Below are 21,150 nucleotides of genomic sequence, written 5' to 3'. Positions count from 1 at the left end.
TTATGGCGATTCTTCATGACGTGTCTGTGTTCGGTGGGTGGGTGAAAGGAGGATGGGGGTGATTTTTTACAACCACCCACCCACCTTTTTTGCAAAATTTTATTGTTTTAATCCTTTTGCGTATCTACTTTTTTATGTAGTGTCTAAGAAGTACATCTGAAATAATGCTAACCTGAATGTTTTTTCTCTTCTCTTTCTTATCTTCCGCATCGTTCTCCCATCCATGGAAATCACGAAAAAACCTCCTGCTCACCACCAATAAATCCAATAACCGAACGGTGTGAATGTCATCAATGAATGAATGGATGGACCAAATGGAAAAAAGGTCACGTGTTGGCAATTCGCAAGGGTCGCCTCATGACTCCAAGCACTTTTACAGCCCTCAGCGGAGATCTGCACATACAGATACAATTCTCACCCGATGACTATGTAAATAGCACCTTAAGAGGTGGTGGTGGTCGGAAACCTAGCCAGCAGGATGCAGTGTCAACAACATCACGTACCATCAATAATCAGGAGGCTACATCCGATAATTCTGTCGTGCCCGAAGTGGAGAATTTCATAACAAATACCCTGGTCATTAGTAAATATATCGATGTTGAAGAAGAGGACGTATTGGGTGAGGGGGTCACGGATGCCACAACGCCAATGGCCACTTCAACCACATCCTCCCGCACGAATGACTCCTTGGTCTTACAAAGAAGGCGTAAAGAAATCGTTCAAAACATACCCGTCTATCCGGATCCAAGGCATAATGTTACCCAGGTGGCGGTACCCTGTCAGACCTTTATGTGGGGTGGTCTCTATGAAATGCAATTGGTCTCAAACCTAAAAATTACCAATAAAAATCCCTCCAACCAAAGTGACTCATCATCCCCTACCCTTACCTCCGCAACAACCTCCAGCACGACGACCACAACCACCACCACATTAATCCCCGCCACCGATGAACGTCTGCGGCAGACCCTAGATGTACGATGGCCCTCGGCCGAAATGATTGTTAGTCCAGTGCGCCTAACCACCTACCCCGATGGACCCGTGGAGGTCACCCTACGCTTTCCCGAAGTCAATTGCGATAATGCCTGGAAACGTGAGGACCTTCCCGAATTTTGGCTTGAACTTATCTACTGTGGCAAGGAGCGGAACTGTTCCCAACTGATGCCCCACAATATCACCAAGTCAAGTATCCTCTTTGCCGAACAGGTGCGAGGATTTCCAAAGCAGAAATCTTTCAAACTATCCTGCGACCTCTTTGGCCTGGCCGGTAATTATGCAGTGCAGCTGCGGCCGATGATACCCGCTCCCCACCTACCTATAACCCGACGCTTCCTCTCCGTCGATTGGTCTGAAAAATATGTTTTCAACGTATATGCAAGGAGTATTTTCCCCTGTGATCCGCATACGGGTATTGGGGTACTCTATGAATATCCCAGTTGTATTTTGGAGCAAGGTGATCGGGTGAGAGTCTATGCCAAATTGAGAGCCGATGTGGCCTCGCTGAAGCCACCGACCTCCTTGCATTATATAGCCGAACAGCGTGTGGTGAAAAATCAATATTCGCTGTACTTTAATTGTGAACTGTTCACCGAAAAATATGTGGAATACTGTTTTGTCTATGTGACCCAAGCGATATCGGGAGCGGTGGCGGATGTTCGCATGGATTGTGTGCCGACATTGCCGGTTAAGGGTAAGTCCGGAAATGTTATCATAGAGATTTTTACACAAAATATATATAATCCTATTCCTAAGATATTTGGTATCGAAAACGGGATTTATGGGTCCACATTTTGGTATAGGTACCCATATAAGTTTAGCCCAGTATATTCAGTATTTTGGGGGGCTTGGGCGCATTTTTTAACCGAATTGCATGTAGTTCAGTATTTTGGATTCGCAATGGGTAGAAACTCACCCTACCAAAAATTATCAATATTGGATCACTTTTTAGGGTACATCCGATTTTTGATATCTTGAGGAGCTTGAGCACATTTTTCATCCGAATTGGCTATAATTTGATATTTTGGGTTGCCATTAGGCAGGGAACCTTCCTACCAAAAATAATCAATATTGGACCATGTTTCGTTATAGCTACCATATAAAGGTATATCCATTAATTCGGGTTTTGGGGTGCTTGGGCACATTTTTCAACCGAATTGACTATAATTTAGTATTTAGGGTCCTCCGATTTTTGATATCGTGAGGAGCTTGAACAAATTTTTTATCCGAATTGGCTATAATTTGATATTTTGGGTTGCCATTAGACAGGAAACCTGCCTACCAAAAATTATCAATATTGGACCATGTTTCGTTATAGCTACCATATAAAGGTATATCCATTAATTCGGGTTTTGGGGTGCTTGGGCACATTTTTCAACCGAATTGACTATAATTTAGTATTTAGGGTCCTCATTGGGTAGAAAATCTTCTTACCAAAAATTATCCAAATTGGATCACTTTTAGAGTAATCCGAATTTCAATATTTTGGGGGGCTTGGACTTATTTTTCAACGAAATGCGTTCTTATTTGATATTTTGGGTTCGCAATGGGCAGCAAACCTCCCTTCCAAAAATTATTTATATTGGACCATGTTTCGGGATAGGTCCCATATAGAGATATCTCCAATTATTCGGTTTTTGGGGGTGCTTGGGCACATTTTTCATTCGAATCGGCTGTAATTTGATAATTTGGGTTCTCATGGAAAAACAAATCTTCCTATCAAAAATTATCGACATTGCCCAAAGATTCGGGATAGCCCTCATAGAAGGGTACCTTCCGATTTTGCTGTAATGGAAACTTTTTCAACCCAATTGTTTGTAATTTAGTATTTTGGGTACTCATTGAGTATATGACATTCATATTAAAAATTATCAATATCGGTCCACTTTTTAGCGTACCGCCGAATTTCTATATTAAGGGGAGCTTGAACACATTTTCCAACAGAATGAACTGTAATTTGAAAATTTTGGTTCTCATAGAATAATAAATCTTTCTACCAAAAATTATGAATATTGGACCAAGTACAAGGGTACCACCGATTTTCGATCATTTGGGGAGCTTGGGCATACTTGCCAACCGAATGGGGTCTAATTTGATATTTTGGGTTCTCATTAGACAGAAAACCTCCCTACCAAAAATGATAAGATTTGGTTAACTTTTTCGAGTAGTCGCCATTATAGGTGCTTCGAAAATTTCGATTTTTTTGGGGAGCTTGGGCACATTTTTCAACCGATTTGGATGTAATTTAGTATTTTGGGGTCTCTTTGGGTGTCGAATATTCCAACCAAAAATTATCAAATTTTGTGCACTTTTTCGGGTAGCTTCCATACAACGGTACCCCTAATTTTCGGTATTTTGAGAATTTTAGTCGGGGTATTCATCCGAATTGCCTGCAATTTAGTATTTGGGGTTCGCATTGGGTAGAAAATCATCCTACATCATTATGATAAATATGGGTCCATTTTTTTCATTTAGGCCCCATTAACGATACCTCAAAAATTTTGGTAATTTAGGTAGCTTGACCACATTTTTAAACCGAATTAAATGTAATTTGGTGATTTGGGTTCTCTTTGTCTGCCAAATATTCTCACCAAAAATTATAAAAATTGGTGTACTTTTTCGGGTAGGTCCCATATAACGGTAACCCTAATTTTCGATATTTTGAGGATATCAGACGGGGTATTCATCCGAAATGCCTGCAATTTGGTATTTGGGTTTCACATTGGGTACTAAATCTTCCTACCAAAAATGATACATATTGGTAAACTTTTTTCGAGCAGGCCCCATTATAGGTGCTTCGAAAATTTCGATATTTTGGGGGGCTTGGGCAGGGTTTTTAACCGATTTGGCTGTAATTTGGTATTTTAGGTTCTTATCGGGCGGCGAATCTTTCTACCAAAAATTAGCAATATTGGTGCACTCTTTCTGGTAGCCCCCCTTATAAAGGTACCCCTTTTCGGCATTTTGCGGATTTCAGACAGGGTATTCATCCGAAATGCCTGTAATTTGGTATTTGGTGTTCGCCTTGTGTAGCAAATCGTCCTGCCAAAAAAATTTCAACATTCGAACACTTTTTCGTGTAGGCCCCTTTATCGGATTTTCGAAAATTTCAGTATTTTGGGTAGCTTGGGCACATTTTTCAAACGAATTGGCTGCAATTTGGTATTTTGGGTTATCTCCAGATGTTAAATTTTTCTACCAAAAATTATCAATATTGGCATACATTTTCGAGAGTCCCCCTTATAACGGTACCCCTAATTTTCGGTATTTTGCGGATTTCAGACGGTACATTCATTCCAAATGCCTGTAATTTGCTATGTGGGGTTCACAGTGGGTAGTAAATCTTTATACCAAAAATTATAAATATTGGTCCACTTTTTCGTGTAGACCCCTTTATCGGTGCTTCGAAAATGTCGATATTATTGGGGAGCTTGGATACATTTTCCAACCGAATTGGATGTAAATTGGTATTGAGGGTTCTTATTGGGTAGACAATCTTCCTGCCAAAAATTATCAATATCAGACGACGTTTTAATATAGGTCCCATATAAGAAGAAACCCAAAAATTCGGAATTTGGGGCGCTTGGGTGCATTTTTTAACGGAATTGGCTGCAATTTGGTATTCTGGGTTCTCTTTGGGTGGAGAATCTTCGTACCAAAAATTATTAATATTGGTACACTTTTTCGTGTAGACCCCATTAGCGATGCTCCGAAAATTTCGATATTTTGGGGCGCTTGGGTGCATTTTTCAACCGAATTGGCTGTAATTTGGTATTTTGGGTTGTCATTGCGTAGCAAATCTTCCTGCCAAAAATTATCAATATCTGACGACGTTTTAATATAGGCCCCAAATAACCGAACACCAAAAATTCGATATTTTGGGGGCGCTTGGGCACATTTTTCAACCGAATTGGCTGCAATTTGGTATTTGAGGTTCTTATTGGGTGGAAAATCTCCGTACTAAAAATTATGAATATTGGGTCAATTTTTCGTGTAGACCCCATTAGCGATGCTTCGAAAATTTCGATATTATTGGGGAGCTTGGGCACATTTTCCAACCGATTTGGCTGTAATTTGGTATTTTGGGTTCTCATAGGGTGGATAACCTCCCTACCAAAAATTATAAGTATTGGTGCCCTTTTTTGGGTAGCCGCCCTTATAATGTACCCCTAATTTTCGGTATTTTGCAAATATCGGAAGGTACATTAATTCGAAATGCCTGTAATTTGGTATTTGGGGTTCGCATTAAGTACCCTATCTTTTAACTAAAAACTAAAAATATTGGTGCATTTTTTCGTGTAGGCCTCATTATAGGTGTTTCGAAAAATTCGATATTTTGGGAGCTTGAGCACATTTTTCAACCGAATTGGCTGCAATTTGATATTTTGGGTTCTCATTGGGTGGAAAATCTTCATATCAAAAATTATCAATATCCGTCGATGTTTTGGAATAGCCTCCATACAAAGATCATCCGTTATTTTCGATATTTTCAAGACCCTTGGTCCCCCGTTTCAACTTGAGTGTCTGTACTTGCAGATATCACCCAAATAAAAGTCCCAATCGATTTTTTAGGTATTATGAATGTCTATCTCATGGTAAAGAGTGTAAAAAATCAGACCGGTCCGGAACTTAGCGACATGTTTTCCTGATTTCCTATTCAAATCCTTTTTTTTATTACAAGTCAATATGTTTTTATTTTCATTACACCATCTTAAATCCCAAAGGATACTAAAGAGGAGTTCATGTGTAATAAATTTAATGAGACGAAATTTAATTCATTCGCCTTTCGCCATAGAAGTTCAATTTGCCGGAACAATCTGAATGAATAATTTTTACACACAGAGACACATAGAGACACATTGAGATTTCAATTAAATAATGATGGCGTATTTATTTTCACTTTCATCGTCAACACTTTCTCTGCTCTTCCTCTCTATCCCGCTTTTCAATTCATATTCCACTGGCTCCCGATTTCATATTATGTCGGCAGATAGGCCTCCGACTCATTTGGTTGATTTAAGAATAATTTCCATTATGAAATGAAAGTGTTTATCGGTTTTGTGGTGCACACACACCCACATACATTTGTGTATGTGTGTGTTTGTATGTGTGTCACATAATCTCGTTGTTTGGTTCTGAACATATCCTTTGTTGTCGTTTCTTGTCTGCCTGATATCCTTTCGAAAAAATACACAGTGTTTGCCTTGCCTTGCATTTACATCATATGACAGGATTTGTTCGCTCCTTGCTTCGTCCCACTTCGTTCATCTTACCCGGCATTATTGTCATTTTCGTCCATATCTGTGTGTGTGTGTCATCAGTCTTCAGTGTCGTCATTATGTCGCTGATGTTCTTCTGCTCCCGATTTGTTTTGTTTTTCTTTGTACCGCCGCCCGCAGACCTCTCCCCGAAGTATAATGGCAGTTGCGGAACGATTATCCGCTTTATTTCATGTCGCTTTAGCCTTTCAGCAATTGTTTTACAGCGCCACACTGACATGAACCCGAAATGCACTTAAACAGAGATATAGGAACACACACACATAGTTATAACCACAGCCCCATGAACCATAAGCAGTCTGTCCTGCCACATCCTAATGCCCCCAATATCTATCTATATGAGCTGTGAGCCATATTTGTGTATTGGTGTTAATGTAATTGTTTGGTATCAGTCAGCATCTCCCGCTTCATCCCTTTTGGGAGTCAAAACACCAACATTGTCTTTATGGTTCCTGACTTGATGCCTCAGTGACTTATTCTGCGAAGTGCGAAGTCTCGGGGGTGGAGATGAGCTTTCTATTCAATGACATGCTCGAATTGCATGGATATTGTCCTGAGATGCAACAATGATATGTGGAGTTGCTATGTGCATATGTGTGTGTGCATGTGGCTTTCATATTTTAATGCGTTCCAAACAATACCGGATGCATGTTCAGCGCCATTGTTTTTGCAGGAAGACAGGCCAAAGATTCCCCAAAACCTTTACTCATACTTCTGGGGTTTTGTTTTGCGGATGGATGGTTGAATTTAATTTCTTATAGACCATCACACATGTAGTTGTGAAGACATGCACACACACATATATACATAATAAGGGTAAATGTGGGTTCTATCAGGCGAGGTTAAATTGACGAACTTCAGAAGGCCGGAAAAAATATTCGTAATTTTTTAGAGACTTAAAGAAATTTTTAATTTTTTTCAAGGTCCAATAAGGCGTGGATTTTTTAAATAATATTTTTCCGGTATGTTGTCTTCTACTTCTGCGTCAACCATCACTTGGCTCGCTTTTGAGTGGGGGAATCCTCTTTCATTCTCACAACATGACTCTGACTATGTCGATATCCGATAATAGATGGCCCAACTCATGGACCATTCGACGGCAATACTCGCATAGATCGGCCCATAGATCTTTCGGAGAATTTTTCTCTCAAACACTCTAAGAGCTGCCTCATCTGCTTGCCCAATCAATGGACATCGACGAATTTTTAACGTGGCGAAGTCCAGGCTTATCTTGGTCCCTTTTTCATCTCAATTGTGAACACTGACCTTCCTGCGGTGTTACCCGGGGTAGCTATTTTCATCACCCGTTGAAATAGTGAGCTAACTATAAAATATGTGCTGCGAGTTCACCCATAAGAACTATAACAAGTGGAGAAGCGTTAATTTCGGCCGGGCCGAATTTTGGGTACCCTCCTCCTCTATAGATATGATGACAAGTACTTGAAATGAAAATATAGGGAACATACCAACATAGGCCTCATGTTTCTTTGGACCAAATCCGTTTCAGAAAATTTTAGATTTCATCCAAACTTTGCCCATCCTATTATTTCTTCCAAACTTAGTTCCAATTCAAAGATGGGGAATATCGGTCCACTACTTCTGGAACCTCCACACAGGGGCTAGGTCTAAATGCGGCTATAGTTCATTATCGAACCTTACGTTCTAATTTTTTATCTCGCTATCCTCCGCAGGAGAAATTATTACAACACAGTCTTAGATCCAAACTCAAAACGCGGAACTAATCAGATATCTATTTTAATATAAAAAAAGGGGTTATATGTGGACTAGCCCAAAAAGGGGGTGAATATTAACAATTTTTGGTAGGGAGATTTGTTACCATATTCGACTACAAAATACCAAATTGCAGCAAATTCGGTTATAAAACGCGCTCAAGAACCCCAAAATACCAAAAATTGGGGGGTACCCTTATATGGGGGCTACCCAAAAAAATGGACCTATATACATAATTTTTTGTAGAGAGATTTGGTACCTATTAAGAACTCAAAATAATAAATTACAGCAAATTCGGTGGAAAAAGACGACCAAAACCCCAAAAATACTGAAACTTAGGAGGTACCGTTATATGGGGGCTACCAGAAAATATGGACCTGTACTTATAATTTTTTGTGGAGGCATTTAGTACCCATTGGGAACCCAATGTACCAAATTTCAGCGAATTCGGCTGAAAAACGCGCTCAAGAACCCCAAAATACCGAAAATTGGGGGGTACCTTTATATGGGGGCTACCGAAAAAATTTACCTATATACATAATTTTTTGTAGAGAGATTTGGTACCTATTAAGAACTCAAAATAAAAAATTACAGCAAATTCGGTCAAATAATGCGACCAAAATACTCAAAACACCGAAAAATTGGGGGTACGCCTATAGGGCTGCTATCCCAAAAAGTGGACCGATATTTATAATTTTTCCTGGGGAGATTTGCTACCCAATAAGAACTCAAAGTACCAAATTTCAGCGAATTCGGTTGGAAAACGCGCTCAAGAACCTCAAAATACCGAAAACTGGGGGTACCCTTATATGGGGACTGTCTGAAAAAATGGACCTATATTTATAATTTTTTGTGGGGAGATTTGCAACCCAATAATAACTCAAAGTACTAAATTTCAGCGAATTCGGTTGAAAAATACGCTCAAGAACCTCAAAATACCGAAAATTGGGGGTACCCTTATATGGGAGCTATGCTTAAACGCCTATTTTTCTAATGCTCCCGATTTTTCTAGAGTCTTCGAAAAATATGCAAATAATTTGTGTATGAACTTTTGCATGTCATAAAAAATATTACGGATTTTTTATATACGCTTAGAAATATGCTTTGAAAGACCCAGTAAAGACCCACCATTTACCTTAAATCGGACGAAAATATATATGTGAGCTATATCTAAATCTGAACCGATTTTCATGAAACTTAACACAAATGATTTTAGACTCAATTCAGTACGTTATGCCAAATTTCGTGCAAATCGAAAAATATATAGGGACTTTGGTGCATCATTTGCTTAAATCGGACGAAAATATATATGGGAGCTATATCTAAATCTGAACCGATTTTCACGAAACTTTGTACACATCATTCTAGATTTAATGCAGTACGCTATGCCAAATTCCGTGCAAATCGAAAAATATATAGGGACTTTGGTGCATCATTTGCTTAAATCGGACGAAAATATATATGGGAGCTATATCTAAATCTGGACCGATTTTCAGGAAACTTGGCAGAGATCATTCTAGGCTCAATTCAGTAAGTTTTGCCAAATTTCGTGAAAATCAAAAGAAATATAGGGACTTTGGTGCACCATTTACATTAAATCGGACGAAAATATATATGGCGGCTATATCTAAATCTGAACCGATTTTCACGAAACTTAGCACTCATCATTCTAGACCTAATTCGGTACGATGTGCCAAATTCCGTGCCAATCGAAAGGTATATAGGGACTTTGGTGCACCATTTACCTTAAATCGGACGAAAATATATATGGGAGCTATATCTAAATCTCGACCGATTTTCAGGAAACTTAACACACATCATTGTAGACCTTATTCATTACGCTATGCCAAATTTCCTCCCAATCGAAAAATATATAGGGACTTTGGTACACAATTTACCTTAAATCGGACGAAAATATACATGGGAGCTATATCTAAATCTCGACCGATTTTCAGGCTTCTGCCTGCTATATGTTGTGCTTCTATATAGAATCTCAAAAATCTACGATCCTCATAAGAAATGTTGAGCCTTCTAAAAATATTCTTAAAACTCCGCAAACTTCTTTGAAGTCCCCATAAAAATATTTGAGAACTTTTTGAAAGGCTCGGTACGATGCCCTCAAATTTTTTTAGAAATCCATGACCTCCTGAAAATGTATGCATTTCCTACCGAATTTCTGAGGGACTCGAAAGTGAGAATTTGTAAAAATGATTCCAAGAACTCTTCGAACTTCTTAAAATGTATTGTGACAAATCTATGAACATCTAAAAAAACACCAACAGGCGTCCTTAAAATGTTCTTAATATGTACTACGAAGATTTTTGGAGCAATATACATTTTTAAAAATCCGCGAACTTCTGTGAAATTTCCTGAAAATGAAAGTCTAATCTATTCTTAAAAATTCCCGAACATTTTTAGAACCGCCAGAAATATTTTTAACAATTCCCGAATTTCTATGAGTCCACCTAAAATATTTTCAAATGGTCTATAACAGATTTGGAAGACCCAAAAATAGCCTTCATAAATAATGTTTAACATCGAAACATATGTGAGGCACCCTAAACTATTATTTGAGGTCCAAGACCATCCAGATACTCGTAATGAAATTCATATTATCTGGGAACATCAGTCGGTGTTGCCGACAGATATATACACCCAGCCTTTGGTTTGCGGAGGTCTACGGAATTACACACAGATTTTATTATTAGCTTTATATATGAAATATGTTTCGGATTTAGTGTCGATCAAATTTTATAAAATATTGACCATTTGTGAGGGAGGTACCTGAAAGAGTGGACTACTGGGTCCCGTCTTCGGACTTCATGTAAGGTTGGTAAAGATAGTAGGTTGTGCTAGGTTTGGTTGATTATATGAAATATTCCATTCGCCTGATATTGCATTTATAAATATTAAAAATTTTGACCATTCATGGGAGAGGTGTCAGAAGGAGTGAACCAATGAGTCCAATGAGACCACCTTCGGACCTAATCTATACTTCGTAAAGATACTGGATTGTGGAAAGTTTGGTTCACATCGGACATTCCATTCGGCTGATATTGGATTTACAAATATTGAAAATGTTGACCATTTGTGGTGGAGGTGCCAGAAGGAGTGGACCAATGGGTCCCATCTTCCTACCTCATCTAGGCTTGGTAAAGATAATATGTTGTACAAAGTTTCATTAACATCGGATAGTTCGTTTGCATGTTATTATAAAATTAATTCTTAATACAATTTTGATCATTTTGTGGGGGAGGTACCAGAAGGAGAGGACCAATGGGTCCAATTTTCAAACTTGATTTAGGATTGGTAAAGGTAATAGATTGTGCAAAGTTTGGTTCAAGCCGGACATTCCATTAGCGTGATATTGGATTCATAAATATTGAATATTTTGACCCTATGTGGGGGAGGTACCACTAACCTACTTAATCTAGGTTTGGATATTCGGTTTGTTATTATAAAATTAATATTTAGCATAATTTTGACCATTTTGTGGGGGAGGTACCAGAAGGAGTGGACTGATATTACCCATCTTCGAACTTAACCTAAGTTTGGAAGAAATATTAAGATGTGCAATGTTTGGATGAAATCAATTATTTCCTTCGAGAGTTTTCCTGCGCACCAGCCAGCCAAACAGACGAACAACGGACATGTGTAAATCGACTCCAAATTTTCTAAAACGGATTTGGTCCAAAGAAACATGGGATCTAAAACCAATATTTTGATGAGGCACATTTTCAACGTATAAAAGTGTATATAACCTCATTAGCCATAAGACTGAGGGTATAAAAAACATAAAACAAAATACTTACATTTTAGAGAACCCCTAAATGTTTTCAGAAAAATCCACGAACATTTGTGAGGTCTCCTAATAAAGTTCTTGCATGAATTTTTGTCAAGCCTTCTCAAATTATGCCTTCAATCAACGAACCACGATTTTCGGTGTGGTCACTTGAATATAATATCAACAATTTAAAATTATATGCAAGTTCTAAGCAAAAATCATGAACTTAAAAAAATCGACAGACTTTTTCTAAGCCCCCTAACGAGAGTCTTAAGAAACCCAAAACTTTATGGAGTCTAAATATAATTTTGAAAATCCAGAAATATCTGTTAGGCTCTAGTACATGTCCATGCCAAGATATATATTTTAGAATTAATACGGGGCTCCTAAAACTACACTTTAATAATTCTCGAACATGTCGTATACGTGCTGACATTAGTTATACGCCACACTGAAACAATGCAACTAAATATCCCTACCAGGATACTAAGGACGTTATTGAAGCCTGTTAACATAATTTGAACAAATAGACGTAGCTCTAAATATATTCAGAATGCATCCACAAAATTCACCAAGCCATATCAAAAATTCGTAAAAATCTATGAACTTCTCTATACCTTTCTAAATCTTTAAACTCCTCAAAACCCGCACAAAAAATATTTGTAATATCTAATTTCTTCTTTTTTTAATGCTCCGAAAATTTCTTAAGACTTCGAAAAATATGCCAACATTTTTTTTTTCTACGAACTTCACGAATTTCTTCAGATTATGAAGTCCAGATTTCTTTGATATAATCTACGATTATTCTTTAAATTCAAGAGATTCACAGGAGCCGCCTAAAAATATGCTTTAAAAATATAAATTTTCTTTGAAAGCGATTTTGAGTTTCAGGAATAATTCTGAAGCCTCCTTAAATTATTTTCCTCAAATTGATTAACTTTGGAGCCTCCTAATAATATGATTTCGCCTTGAGGCTCTTTAAAATATTCTTCACATTCAAGAACATTTTTGGAGCCAACAAAATTTTTTATATTCGCGCCGTATACATTTTTTGATATTCTCATACAGTCCCAGAACAAAATGGAAGTCCCTAAAAATATTCTGCATATCCGAGAGCTCCCTTGCTAAAAATATGATTTAAAAGGCTTAGAACTTCTTCAAAGCCTAAAAATATTCTTTAAATCGACGAACTTATTTTTTGCAGCGTTAAAAATTGTGTTTATTTCCGAATTGCAGAAATTCTTAAAAATGTCGAAAAACTTCCAATAAAAATTCGTAGAAAAAAATCCTATCCATTATAAAGAAATTAATTTCTTATCCTGAAGCTATATTCTATTGTACTACCATCACAAAAGTAAATGTGACATCCTAGGCTAAACAAATTCCCATTTGAGGGTAAATGCCGATTTCTTTCTTTGTGTGTGTGGGTTCATGGAAAACGATATCAATCCGATTTAACCCAAATATAACAATTGCAATAATATTCTATTCTATTCCCCCACATCAAGATAAATCCGCAGCCTATTGTTCGTCCACTAAAAGATTGATCTGCAAAGCAAATAAAAATAAGAAAACAACGAGGGAAATGAGGAAATCTACTTACTTATCAGCTAAAAAGGGTTCCGGGTTAAAGGAGGCACCATAACAAAAAATAAAACAAAGTTTTGCAAATAATACAAAAACTTTTGTTATTATTTTTGTGTTTTTTTTTATTTGACAAAGCTATTTTAAGTGACACTGCCTCCGCGTCGTCGTCGTCTCTGCCCAGGAAATAGGTCAACCGTGCAATTCTTGAAATTCCATGACGTTCCTGCTATTCAGATAGCTATCAACGATGTCAGCGACATCTTCTCCATATCATCCTCACTTTACACTAATTTTTTTCTTCTTCTTCCTCTTGACTTTTGTTTACAGAATCCGATACTGGTGGCTGGGGACCATGGAGCGAATGGACGCCTTGTTCCACAAATTGTTTGGGTGGCACCAGAAATCGTTATCGTTTTTGTGATTCACCACCGCCACGTTATGGCGCGAAATTTTGCGAGGTATGTATGAAAGTGTGAGTGTATGTGTGTGTAGGTGTAGGGGAATATTCAGGTGTATGCATATGACTTGAAAGATGCTTGCCTCCACCTAACAAGGTATGATTACTTACTAACTGGCGGAGAGAGAGAGAGAGAGAGAGAGGAATCCAAATGACAATTTCACTAACTGACTTGCTGACTAAGTGGAACCATAAGAGACACTTAAGGCAGATGCAGATAGCAAAGCGATTGAACTTAAGTCATCTTTTTGGAGTAAAAAATTGGCGCGGGTTCAAAAATAATTTTTGAAAAATCCCCACCTTGTATAGGACCTCGAAAATAATTTTTGAAAAATCCCCACCTTGTATAGGACCTCAAAAATAATTTTTGAAAAACCCCCACGTTGTATAGGACCTCAAAAATATTTTTTAAAAAATCCACGCCTTGTGTAGGACCCTAAAAAATAATTTTTAAAAAATCCACGCCTTGTGTAGGACCCTAAAAAATAATTTTTAAAAAATCCACGCCTTGTGTAGGACCCTAAAAAATAATTTTTAAAAAATCCACGCCTTGTGTAGGACCCTAAAAAATAATTTTTAAAAAATCCACGCCTTGTGTAGGACCCTAAAAAATAATTTTTAAAAAATCCACGCCTTGTGTAGGACCCTAAAAAATAATTTTTAAAAAATCCACGCCTTGTGTAGGACCCTAAAAAATAATTTTTAAAAAATCCACGCCTTGTGTAGGACCCTAAAAAATAGTTTTTAAAAAATCCACGCCTTGTGTAGGACCCTAAAAAATAATCACGCCTTGTGTAGGACCCTAAAAATGACTTTTAAAAAATCCACGCCTTGTGTAGGACCCTAAAAAATAATCACGCCTTGTGTAGGACCCTAAAAATGACTTTTAAAAAATCCACGCCTTGTAGAGGACCCTAAAAAATTATGTTTAAAAAATCCCCACCTTGTGTAGGACCCTAAAAAATAATTTTTAAGAAATCCACGCCTTGTGTAGAACCCTAAAAAATAATTTTTAAAAAATCCACGACTTGTGTTGGACCCTAAAAAATAATTTTTAAAAAATCCACGACTTATGGTAGACCCTAAAAATATTTTTTATAGAAAATCGTTGTTACTCAAGAGCGTATATGTGTTGACATTTGTTATACGCCACTTGGTACTCAAGAGCGTATACGTGCTGACATTAGTTATACGCCATCTGCTACTTATCTCCCTTTCCGTTTTTACCTTATCCCACCTTCCTTTTAAACCCTGTATAATTGCAGCTCGGTGATACAGCCATTAGTTTTGTGGACTGATAGTTTTACTTCTACTCTACATTCAATCCCTTCCCTTCCATCTCAGCACCCGCCATTCAACATACTCAAAAATTCCAAACAATAAATGTGACAATATTTCGCTTTTTCTTCAATTTTGGGTATCTCATATTCTTCCTCTACTTCTGTTTCTTCGTCTTCTCAGCGCTGCAACTTAATAGCAATTTTGTAAATGGAAAAACTTTTTAAGAGGAAATTCACAAAAAAAAAAATCGACGCCACATTGCCAGGTATGAAGTGCGCTAAACCAATTCCGTTAACTTTCCATATGCAAGTTGGTTTCGAGCATTGTGCTGCTCCGGCGGTGGGATTTTTTATTCTCATTTTGGATGAAAAGGATTGTAGAGTATTAATAACGACAGGAGCAGCGGTGGCAGTAGGAACAGCAGTATGTTAGAAAGAAAATGAAGAACAGTTGATGATTAAAAGTTGATATTTTGGTAAAGCTGATGATACTCACCGGGGCGTATAAGAGATGGCGGTAGTTATACGTCATAGTGGCCGCACAATAGGGAAAGAACGTTAATTTATAGATTGATTTCATACAGTAGATTAAACCAGTGAGCCGAGCAGTATAGTCGGACTGGGCTGACCATATGATACCCTACACAACTATCACGAAAAGCTAACTTTCGGCGGTTCTATATTCTGAGCCTGGGCAATATTTCGTGATATTTGCACCCTTTTTACCGATTATAGATCAACAACTCCTCTTTCTAAGTCTTGCATATTTTCCAAAATGTTTTTTCTTGAAGTGAATTTTTACGCCATAAAATAAAAAAATTGGTCACTTTAGGTTTTGATTGATTTGACCCTCGGAAAATTGACCAATCATCATCTAAACAGCCGCTCTAAGTATTTGGTCAGATCCCCTTCACCTTGTAAAATATGTGATGTTCTGCATATAATAATTGCCTCTAAAGCGACTAGAAAATATGACAAAATTAAAGTTTTCGGTTCATTGCACCCCTTGAAATCTCAACTTCACCGAAAGTTATAGGCGTCGTCCTCGACCATAATCGGAACTTCATATACAATTTCAAAGCGATCAGCGCGACATTTCCGTCCTCTAATGGGGTAATAGTAATAGTCACCTTTACTTAATTACGTATAACTCCCGCATCGGAGTACATACAGCCATATAATTGGTATCAATTTGAAGGTCAACAACTCATCTTGAGTATATGTCCTTCAGGAGCAAGTATATACGCCCCAGAATAAAAATTTTGTAATCTTTCACACAAAAGTCAGGGTCCATTTGGCCCGCTAAATATTGACCGATCTTTATCAAAACAGGCATGCTTATTCTTACCATAACTGCGGCCTCTGGAGCGACCAGAAAAACCGAAAAAAATTAAGTCTTTGGTCATTTTCATTCCCTAAATATTAAACGATCTTTACCAAAAACAATAGGGGTATTCATTGGCCATCATCGGTATTCATCGCGGCGTTACAAACTTTTGAGGCTGCACAAAGCTATAATACCCTGACAACATTGTTGTGTAGCATATAAAAATTCGGTAATTCCTAATACTTAATGGGTCGAAAAAAACGCCAAGCTATAATTGAATGACCACGGGGGCGTATAAATGGTGACAATATGTATACGCCGTAGTGACCGCACAATGGGGATTTTTTAAAATTATGCGTTTGAAATATTTTCAAAAAAAAAACTAGAAATTCAGGAAACCATTTCAAATTTTGGTAACATATCGCGACTTCTGAATATATCTAAAGTTTCTCAAAAAAATATATGAACCTATTACCCAGAAGTAATGGTGGCCTGAATGCATTTTCATCCATATACATATTAACATCAGGGTTTATATGGCAAGTTATGAATATAAGCCGATTAAACCACGATATTTTGTGAAGATGATATTCTAGGGCGTATAAGTGATGACAGTAGTTATACGGCACAGTGGCCGCATTCGAAAAATGTGTGTGTGTTTTTTTAAATTAAATTAAACAAAATTGGGATCAATGTGTGTATAGCTTCATTTTTCGAAATTATTTTGGGACCTCTAAAAATGGTGGCCTGAATGCATTTTCATCTATATACATATTAAAGGAAGGGTGTGTAAGGCAAGTTATGAATAGAAGCAAAAATTCATGAAAATATGTGAGACATTGTAGAATTTCTTTTTTAATCTTTAAACCTTTGTCAGCCTCCGACAAATATTTACAAGTATTCTCGTACATCAGTGAGGCCTTCTAAAATTATTCTTTAAACTCTTCTGTTGTGAACAGAAGCTGACTAAAACACGATATTTTGTAATGATGATACTCTGGGGCGTATTAGTGCTGACAATAGTTATACGGCACAGTGGCCACACTAAGGAAACTTCTTTATATTAAAGATTACTTACTGACTTAGCTGGCTTGTGACAGAACTTTCGTTCCATAAGCTGAGCTTAGAAAATATTTCCAGGCGCGTCGTCGTCTTTTGCACAGTTTTTCCAATTTGAAAAACCATTTTCGGCAATGTTCGACTTCGACTTGATCTTTCCATCGTATTCTTGGCCTTCCCCTTCTGCGTGAACCATCAGCTGGTTCACTTTTATATGCCTTCTGGGCTGGGGCATCTTCATCCATTCTCACAACATGACCTAGCCAACGCAGTCGCTGCAGCTCAATACGTCTAACAATGTCGATGTCCGAGAATAGGTGGTACAACTCATGGTTCATTCGACGGCGATATTCACCGTCAACGCAGATGGCCGATAGATCTTTTGGAGAATTTTTCTCTCAAATACTCCGAGTGCTGCCTCATCTGCTTGCGTAGTATCAGTCTGACGGGAGGCGGGAGGTGGCCTTGCTTTTGAGTTGTTTGCTCAGACCATAGTAGCATCGGTTGGCCATCACAATCCTTCTGCGAATTTCAAAACTGATGTCATTCGTTTTATTTATGTCGGTACCAAGGTATATAAAATCTTTAACTACCTCGAAGCTGTAGTTTTCAAGTTCCACAGTTGGTCCGAGTCTACTGGATGTCTTGCGCGTTGATACCATCAGTTTGGTCTTCTCGCCGTTTACTGCCAGACCCACTTGGCAGACTCCTTCTCAATTTGTTCAATACTGGCTGTTACTGCTCCCAATGTTCGACCCATTGTGTCGATGTCATCGGCGGCGTAGGCGAGTAACATGTGTTGTTTGGTGTACAGAGTGTCATTTCTGTTCACTTTTGCCTCTCGTATGGCCATTTCCAGCAGGATGTTAAAAAGGTCACACGACAAACTATCACCTTGTCTGAATTCTCGTTCGGTATTAAAGGGCTCCGAGAAGTCCTTTCCGACTTTAACTGCTGACATTGTGCCAGTTAAAGTTATTCTGCATAGCCGTATTAAGTTTGCAGGAATGCCAAACGCAGATATGGCTTTATGCACCTCTCAACGGATAGAGCTCCAGTCGAATGCGGCTTTATAGTCGACGAATAGTGTCGATGGGTTTTTCGTGGGTTTTTTCCCAGCAGTTGGCGCAGAGTGAAAATCTGATCAATGGTGGATTTGCCAGGTCTGAAGCCACATTGGTATGGTCCAATAATGTCATTGACCATTGGTTTCAGTCGTTCACATAGTACGCTGGATAGCACTTTATATACGATGGGAAGAAGACTTATTCCTCTATAGTTGGCACATATTGTCTTGTCTCCTTTTTTGTGTGCACGGGACATAGGATGCTGAGGTTCCAATCATTGGACATGTATTCTTCTAGCCAAATTGTACAAATCAACTGGTGCATGCTCCTTACCAGCATCTGACCACCAGTCTTGAATAGTTCGGTTGGTAACCCATCGGCACCTGCTGTTTTATTATTCTTCAGTCGATTGATAGCTATTCTGACCTCTTCTTGGTTAGGTGGTATACACTCTATACCGTCATCTATTATTGGTTCTGGAGTATCCACTTCACTGCTACTATTTGATACCAGAAGTTTCACAAAATGCTCCTTCCAGATCCTCTGCATGTTGCCTGTATCTGTCACCAGGTTTTCTTCTTTATCTCTACAGGTGGATGTGCCTGCACCAAAGCCTAGGTAGGTGTTATGCACTCTATACCGTCATCTATTATTAGTTCTGTGGTATCCACTTCACGGTTTGGTGTATTACCCGTTGGTAGAATTTTTCGGACTTCTTTCGGACTCCTGTACATCTCGATTTGCTCACGCTTACGTTTTTCTTGTTCTTTCTTGATATTTTCTGAAAATACGTTTCTCCTCCTTTTCTCCCGATTGTCCTCCATCGCATTACGTGTTGCTACTGTTCGCAGGGTTGCCCTATACGCTGCGTTTTTCATATCAGTAGCATTACGACACTTCTGATCGTTCCATGGGTTTCTTGATGGTGGTTTTTGGTAACCAAGTGTTGCTTTTGCTGCGATTTGTAGAGGGTGGGCAATTCTCTGCCATTGTGCTTCTATATTATTATCAGGTCAAGGGGTGCTTTCATCAAGCACTTGGGTAAGTTGAGCGGAGTAGGCTTCTGCTATCTGTTGTGCTTGCTGCTTTTCGACATCAAATTTCCGTGTTGTGTTAGATCGCACCTTTGCTGCTACCTTAAGACGGATGTGTACCTTGGCTGCCACAAGGTAATGGTCCTCTAGATCTAGAGATAGTTTACCTCCCCTCCATTAAAAAATATTCCCGAAATAATTGACCTAACGTCGAACCAAAATTTTCTAAATGTATGCTTCACAATTTCATAAGCTACTAAAAGACTTTCCAAAATATTTTTTAAATAATCTATAACCTAAATCTATAGTCTATAACCTAACCTAAGGATCTCTCGAAAAGTCGTTCCAAAGTCGTTTAAAAAGCCAATATCGTTTTTTAAGGTTCCCAAAAATATTTCAATGATCATTTCTGAAGCAAAGTTGGAAGCAAATTTTGTAAAAGTAGATTTTCGAAAAGCCTACGTCTTTCAAAAAGCCATTCCAAAAATATTCTATAAGAAGACAATAGCCTAAAAGTATACTCCATCTTTTTCAAGGTATACCAAATTTCCTAAAAATATGCTTCACATGTTTAAAAGCCGTACAAAATATTTTTTTTAATAGTCAAAAGCCTAAGCTAATATCCTGAATACCTCAAACTATCGAAATTTTTTTTATCAGAAGTCAATAGCCTAAAAGTATACTTCATCTTCGGAAAAGCCTCCCAACATTATTATTTAAAATTAAGGCAGAATTCTTTCTATGCTTCCAAAAATATTCCTACGAATTCTTCCGATTTTTCCCTCCTCTCCCAAAAAAATATTCTTTCAAATAATCCACCAAACTTCTAAGAAACCTCCTAAAAGTATGCACCACTACAAGTTGTTTTTTTTTTTTTGCATATTTTAACCATTTCCAGGCAACGCGCAAATATTAAAATGTCGAACGAAGCGAGTAGAGAAAAATTATGCTCTGAAAAGAAAGTTTTTAATTTGTATAGATTGTTTTGCGGGGCAACAAATTATTCCGGCTTTTGTTACAGGCAAAACAAAAACAGCAACAAACGGAGGAAAACTAAAATATAGATGGCGCTGCATAGAAAAGTAGAGAGAATGAGAGAGATAGGGAGAGAATACAATGGTATAGGTCTTGGGTTATTATTTCGGGAAGTAGGTAAGTTTGTGCATGTAGTTCCGTTGGTTTTGTTTTCTGTTCGCCAAAAGCCAACAACAATGGAAATGACTTTTAGCGGAGTCTTGTCGAGGCAAAACGAACAGAATTTTTAGTTAAAAGAAAAATTTTCCAAAACTTACCGAACAATTTATGTTGAATTTTTATGGGAAAAGTTTTCGAGTTGTTCGCCAAGGAGGTAGAAGGGAACTGTATGTAAAATTTTTTCTGTTGGCAACCATAAACAAACTTGCCTTGGTTTGTCCTGACACCTGTTGTCACTGGCAACCAGGTAAATAAACGGAATTGGAAAAATTCCGTTTTCAAGTTTTCAGTTTTTGTGTATGTTCGCTAGAAGTCAGAAGTTTTGAATTTCGAATTTTTTCTGTTGTGCTTCAGAATT

General features: G+C 37.9%; 1 protein-coding gene across 1 annotated transcript; it reads left to right on the top strand.

Moving 5' to 3' along the window:
• Positions 1–297: 297 nt before the first annotated feature.
• On the top strand, positions 298–15,129 carry LOC133332189 (uncharacterized). Its single transcript, XM_061540570.1, has 3 exons — positions 298–1,687; positions 13,702–13,832; positions 15,097–15,129. The coding sequence occupies exons 1-3, from the start codon at positions 298–300 to the stop codon at positions 15,127–15,129; spliced, it is 1,554 nt and encodes a 517-aa protein (XP_061396554.1).
• Positions 15,130–21,150: the final 6,021 nt, after the last annotated feature.

This window comes from Musca vetustissima, unplaced genomic scaffold (genome assembly GCF_032173495.1).
Source record: "Musca vetustissima isolate MV318-11 ecotype Yass unplaced genomic scaffold, APGP_CSIRO_Mvet_v1 utg8171, whole genome shotgun sequence".
Classification (NCBI taxonomy): Eukaryota; Metazoa; Arthropoda; class Insecta; order Diptera; family Muscidae; genus Musca; species Musca vetustissima.
This window is presented reverse-complemented; position numbering and strand designations above follow the sequence as displayed.

What these genes read in the sequence shown, in the direction of transcription:
- LOC133332189 (XM_061540570.1), top strand. Translation starts at nt 298, where the DNA reads ATGAATGGATGGACCAAATGGAAAAAAGGTCACGTGTTGGCAATTCGC. An exon ending in GCCGACATTGCCGGTTAAGG is followed by an intron (nt 1,688 to 13,701) that starts GTAAGTCCGGAA and finishes TTTTGTTTACAG; the next exon opens with AATCCGATACTGGTGGCTGG. An exon ending in ATGGCGCGAAATTTTGCGAG is followed by an intron (nt 13,833 to 15,096) that starts GTATGTATGAAA and finishes GTATAATTGCAG; the next exon opens with CTCGGTGATACAGCCATTAG.